At 48.7% G+C, this 6343-nt stretch overlaps 1 protein-coding gene across 1 annotated transcript; it reads right to left on the bottom strand.

Annotated features, from left to right (window-relative positions):
- Positions 1-1910: 1910 nt before the first annotated feature.
- Positions 1911-6300, bottom strand: EMWEY_00055150 (hypothetical protein; the record flags this gene model as incomplete). The annotated part of the gene is made up of 12 exons (XM_013480205.1): positions 1911-1990; positions 2285-2496; positions 3145-3275; positions 3728-3787; positions 3899-3967; positions 4212-4289; positions 4371-4454; positions 4551-4619; positions 4789-4866; positions 5074-5138; positions 5356-5533; positions 5635-6300. The coding sequence occupies 12 exons, from the start codon at positions 6298-6300 to the stop codon at positions 1911-1913; spliced, it is 1770 nt and encodes a 589-aa protein (XP_013335659.1).
- Positions 6301-6343: the final 43 nt, after the last annotated feature.

Genomic DNA, 6343 nt, shown 5'->3' with positions numbered 1-6343 from the left:
TATATATATATATATATATATATATAGCTATTTTGGCTTTCGGCAGAGTAAATTAAAATCGCACTGACCTAGATGTACTGAAGTGTATGGTGTTATGCACACGTGTATTACATAATAGATGAATGTAGTGTGGCATATATGTCCACGATGCATGAACTGTTTTAATAATAACAGCCAGAAAAGTGACAGGAACGTGCATGAACAGGCGAAAGGAGAGTAGATGAGTCCTTACAGCAAACACAGTTGGCCGCCCCAAAAGGTGATTCCAATTGTTCTTTATCCGTGTTTGGTATTCTGTTGCTTTGTTTTGTGTTTGTCCATGTACTTGTTGACTTCTTTCCGTGTTTCTTTACTGGTCGATTTGATTTTTAATTTATTCATTACCTGCTTTCTTGCACGTTGCAGCTGGAGGGGGCGTTTGCATTATCTGGTAGCCGCGACGTGATAATTTTGTTTGTGAGGAATGAGGGGGGGCCTCGTCTCCTAGGTTTTGTTCCTCAGGTGTGTCCTCGTTTATTTCTTATGCCGCTTTTCTTTTCTTCTTCATAACATAGTTGGCTCCTGTGTTCATAATGGCATTTCCCCTTGTTCCTGGTGCTTCTTTTCCCTCTTGGTTTCTCCATAATTTGCTTCAGAAGAATGGAAAATGAAAGGTGGCCATGTTACTCAGATTCCATTCCGACAGTTAGACCTTCGTTTCATTTGAAAAGCCCTCTTTACACATTTTCGCTTTCATTTTGTATATACTGCGTCTTTTGTAAAGAGGGCAAAAATGAAAGCGGAGATTTTCGCTTTCATTTTGTATATATTGCGTCTTCTTCGTAAGACTGTCTCGATGTCAATGTAACAAATACAACCGTTTTGCATCGAAGTTGTTTCTATTCTCACCCCTTGATCCCTCCCTCCCCTTCGCAGCATTCCACACACTTTCACATATTTGCTGCTGAACGTGTCGTTATCTTTGTGTATATTTGTTGAGCCTGTCGTTGAATAGTTAGGTTTGCTGTTCTTTGGTGCCGTTACACGCTTCGAAGCATTTCTTCGCATGTGATATTTGTGCTGTGTTCGCTTGCAAACAGGAGGGGTCGAAAGTTGTGCTACAGCAAATTCAGAAAATATATCCCCACACAGCTGTTTAAGGTCCTCTTCAGAGGAGGCGCGCGAACAGGCTTCCCTGTGTCTGGTGCTTGTTTTTCACCCCGTTTACTTGCAAATCTTTGTTCTCCTTTAACCTCAACACACACGCCATCTTCTTGCGCTCATTAGGGGCTACTCGAGGACAGCCCTAGAACCATTCAAAGAACCATTCAAAAACTTGCTGCTGTGATGCTGCAAGCAGCAGACAGCATCAGCAGGACGCTGTAAGGCGTGTGCGTGCAAGTTTTTGAATGGCAGCAGGGACATATGGAAATACACCCCAGCACACAGGAAATGGCCACACCACATGAACTCTAAAAGCTTCAACAGGAACGGTAACTGCGTGTCCATGCTTCTGCATCAGCAAACGCCGTTCAACCGCGTTCGCCCCATAGCCGCTAGCTAGCTTGCAAAATAGTCAGCCCAACACGTAGCCAGGTAGTGCACTGGCTAGCTGAGCCGCCAGCAAGCCACGAACCTAGCCAGCCAGTAAACCAGCATCTAGCCAGCAACATAACTTGCTAGCTAGCCACGAACCAGCCAGCTATGCAACTCGCCTGACAGCCAACATGTCACCAACTAGATGCCGAATCGGCTACCTAGCTAGTCGGCTCGCTAGTTAGGAAATTCGCTAGCTAAGTAGCCACCGAGTCTGGATTATGGCGGCGCCCCTTAGGGAGACGCCAGAGCAAATGCGTAGTAACAAATGATGAAAGTCGATTGCCTTCGTACATGCAGCTGAGCAGGGAGTTATCGACGGAATTAATCTTTATCTATTCTAGCAACGGATTCGCAGCGCAGCCAGCAGAGGAGGGAGTCTCTTTTGGGGCAGCGAAGTCGGCAGACTCGAGCACTGAACAGAATGGCAAATGACAAATGTGGAAAATGGCAGGAAGTTAAACATAAATCACGCAAAAAGCGTAATGTGGTTGCCATGAGAACTACTGTTGATGCAGTCACTATTATATATAGAAAATATACTATTAACACACGGTTCGACGTTACTGCTGCCAGCGTCCCCTCTTCTTGCCTCTATTCTCCGTATGTTCTACCACGCGCTGATGCTGGTATTGCGGCTACCACAGTATGACATGTACGAGTTGTATATGACACGTATGAATTGTTCATGTTAGTCATGTTTTCTCACATTCGAAACCAAATCCCTCTCCAAAAAGATCATCTTCAGAGTCCTCTGCCGTGTGACTGTTTTCGCCGTTTTGCTTGTCTTCATTAAATTCGCTTTTCTGTCTTTTTTGTGCTTTCCCTCGACCCCCACACCAAACAGACTCCCGAGCTCTCCTCATGTTGTACGCAGCGGCGAAGGCAGCGTCAGATCGAACTAGCGCCTCCACATTTTCTCTGCGGCAATTCAAAAAACCCAAGAACCGAATACTCAAAGCAATAAACGAAACTGACGGAGGACAATGTGCGTAAAATATACACATTCAACAACATATCAAATAGACACCAAACAAATCGTTCCTAAAATGACAATGCCAAAAATAGCAAAATCAAAGTCGAAGAGCAAGCACCACACCGAAGGAGGGAAGGGCTGTGACAATGCAGTACAATAATACAGGAAGAGGACCACGTCAATACAGCAGAGGAACCATTCAATACGAATACTTCGAACTGCATGTACAATCAAAGCAGCATGTGCTCTTAATGGATGAATAGCCCCTTCGACGGACGAACAAGCAACAATGGGATATGCGAACCATGTAACACACCACGGAAGAAGACATACAACTGTTAAACTATCAAACAGTTGAAAATACAGCGTGGGTGTGTCACAAGAATACTGCAAAAACATGCAGTACACACTGTATATATAATCGACGGGACGTAGCGGTGAAAGCAACAAAAGGAAGGGAAACAGCTACAATTTGCAGCAAAAAGCATGGAGGGCAACCCAATGCGTTGGTGCTTGATACACGATTGCTGTGTGGGCAACACGAAACGTTAATATACCTCTTCTTTAATATTCTTTGCTGTTTTCTACCACACGCAGAGCGCATGCGAGAAGGGAGAACAGAATTTAGAGCCTCCTTCCAATTTTTGTTCTTTAAATAAAAAATCAAAGCTTCCAACACCGCATTCACGTTCAACACGACGCGGTGTTTGTCAGGTAGAAAGGTCTGAACACAAACACAAAAAAATAATTGGAGAACTAAGTGTGCATGAGGGGAAAAAAGCTAGTCAAGGCAAATACCACTCCAACAAGACCAAATGCAAGAATAAGCTGACAAATATATGTGTAAATATATACAAAAATGAATATAAATAAACGGCATGCAAATGAAACGGGTGACACGGCCAATACATATATTCGCGAACAAATACATAAAACGAAACACAAATACGATTTGCAAAACCAAAACTAAAACACTAGACTCTAAACCCTAACACAAGCCATCAATATGAAAAAACTAAACAACGACGACGCAGAGAGAGTAGAAAGAGCAGAATGAGCATGTGCATCCAACAACAAATAAACAACAGACCGGCCCAGCAAACAGACCCACGAACAAACAAACAACCGAAATCCCAAACAAAATAATTAGCACCGAAACCCCTCCCCCCTCATTACCTTGAAGGGAAGCCTCCGGCACGTCAAGCCTAAAGTGTCTGCCTGAGATGCGCTCAAACCCTAAAGGAAAACAGACCCACGCAAAAGGCAGAAATGCATGCTTCTGCTGTTGTTGCTGTTATTGTTGATGTTGCCGTTTCTGCTGCTGCCGCCGCTGCGGCTGTGACACACCTTGCTGATGGTTCTGTCAACAAGGCCCCCAATAACAAAAACCTTGGAAGGGTCTATGTCCAGCAACTCCTGCACGTGACAAACAGAATCTAAACCCTAAACTTCAAACCCTATGCTCTGGCCATTGAAACAGCGGCAGTAGCAATGGCGCTGCGAAAGCAGTAGCTTGTGTGCCTGCCGTCATCCTCCAGATTGGAACTTTTTAAGGGCTCCATAGATGTTGTATAGGCTCACTGGGTCTACACAGCAGAAAGTGCTGCTGCTGCACGTTTAGCAAGAAGCTGGGCTGAACAGACTAAAACAGCGGACATACCTCAGAGGCATCCGGAGAGAGAACAATAATATCCTCTGCAGCAAAACATTCCCAGTAAGGCGCATCGTGCCGCAACACCTGAACAGCACCACAACCCCAACACAACATACTCCTTCAGCGGCAAACAAGCAGCAGTGGTAGCAGCACGGGCGGGCTTACCCGCCAAGAAGCGCCAGCGAAAAGGTCTTCACACGCCACCCGGCAAGGGCTTCCCTCCACAAAGGACGAAAGGTGCATCTGAATCTGCACAGCAGCAACAACAGCAGCAGCATCAGAGGTATGCGAGAGTCCCAGTCGCAGCCGCAGCTTTTGAACAACCCAGACCTTGCCTCTCCTCACCTTCACGTCCGTATTTCTCTTCAAGCAGTGATAGCTCAAAAACAACTGCTTTGCCAGGCTGCGGATTTCCTGTACAAGCAGCAGCAGACACAGCAGCAATCAAATCTGTTCCCCAGTAGCCTAATAGGCTACTTCCGTTGAGCCGTGCCTTCGAATTCTATCCGCGTGTCCAAATACGCTACAGTAGCAGCGACAGCACAGCAGCAGTAGTGCAGCAGCGGCAACAGGAGCATCTCACTTTATCTTTCATTGTTTCATCGAAGGAACAGTTAAAGCAAACCCGAAGGCCCCCTCTCAAGCATTCCTCCAGATGTGCCTGCAGCCCCAGCAGACGCAGCAGCAGCGAAAGCAGCAGCAGCAATAGCAAAAGCAATGGTCACCAAGGGTAGAAGGGCAGCACGCAGCTACAGTCAGCCTTATACAGCCTCCGGCCTCCCCATCTCTTTTCGTGTGGTGTCCCAAGTGTATCTGCGCTTTTGGACAAATACTGCAGAGAGTCTAGGGTTCCGGGTCCGGCCCCCACCTGAAAGGCTTTCTTCTCTGCCTCCAGCCGTTCCTTGTGAGCCTTCATAGCAGCCGACTTCTCTTCTGAAGCACACCGTAAGCCCCAATCCTACACCCTAGACCCTCAGTAACCATACCAAACCCTAATCCTTAAACGCTTGACTGTGAACACGACTGGCCATCTGCCTGTCATGCCTTTAGGATTAAGTACACCGCACAGATTTGCACTTATCCCGAACCCTGCTGCCGCTGCTGCTGTTTCCTCCTGCTACTTGAGTATAGCAGTGACCACAGGACGGACCGTAGGACTGCAACCCTTCGAAAATCTTTTCTTTTCGCTGTCGCCTCCGTTGCCGCCTCTCCTCCGGCCTCTGTTGCCTCTTCTTCCTGCGGTACTCTTCCCGCGTCTGCTGTTTCTTCTGCGAACGTGGCAGCCGACGCTGTTGCTGCTCTTGCTGTTGCCGCTCCTCCTCCTGGCCCTGCTGCAGCCCCATGCTGCTCCTACTCGGGCTCACCGCTCCTGTCGCTGCAACGGCAGCAACACGGAGCGCTAAGCCGTCTTCCTGGGATCCAGACACACCCCATTCCATGCCTCCATTGCTGCTGCCGCCGCTGCTGCCGCTGCTGGATCCTGCTGTTGCTGCTGCAGTTGGAGCTGCTGCTGGAGCTGCATCTGCTGCTGCAGCTGCTCCTGCATTTGCTGCTGTGCAGGGGAGGCTGCATACCAGAGATGCTGCTGCTGCTGCTGCTGCTGCAGCAACGGGTGGTAACAGGTTGTTTGCATCATCGGGTCTATGTAAGCTCCACTTGCTGCCGTTGGCCAGATGCTGCTGCTGTGTAGCAGCAACAGCTGTTGTTGTTGTTGCTGTTGCTGTTGTTGTTGGGCAGCAGCCACCTCCCACATGGAGGTCTGTAGGTGCATTGCCGCTGCTGCTTGCTGTTGCATGTGCGAGCCGGAGCCCACAGCAGCAGCTGCTGCTGCTGCAACAGCTGCTGCAGCAGGTTCTTGCTGCTGCAGCAGCAGGTGCTGCTGCTGCTGTTGCTCTGCCGAAGGAGGTGGCCACGACATGAGGGGCTGTTTTGCCGGCGCTGGGGATGGGGCTGGCGCAGGTGTTGTTGCTACGGGTGCAGCAGCAGCAGCAGCAACTGCTGCTGGCACTGGTGTTGCTGGTGGTACAGCAGCAGCTGCTGCTGCTGCCGCAGCAGCTGCTGTTGCTTCTTGTGCAGGTGGTGGCGGGGGGGCCATGTGGGTCAGTGGGTTGAGAGTGGCTGGTTCTGGGGGGGGCGGA

Source organism: Eimeria maxima, genomic scaffold (assembly GCF_000499605.1).
Source record: "Eimeria maxima Weybridge genomic scaffold, Emw_scaff1725, whole genome shotgun sequence".
NCBI lineage: Eukaryota > Apicomplexa > Conoidasida > Eucoccidiorida > Eimeriidae > Eimeria > Eimeria maxima.
The sequence above is the reverse complement of the archived record's forward strand: the minus strand, read 5'-3'. Positions and strand labels throughout refer to the sequence as shown.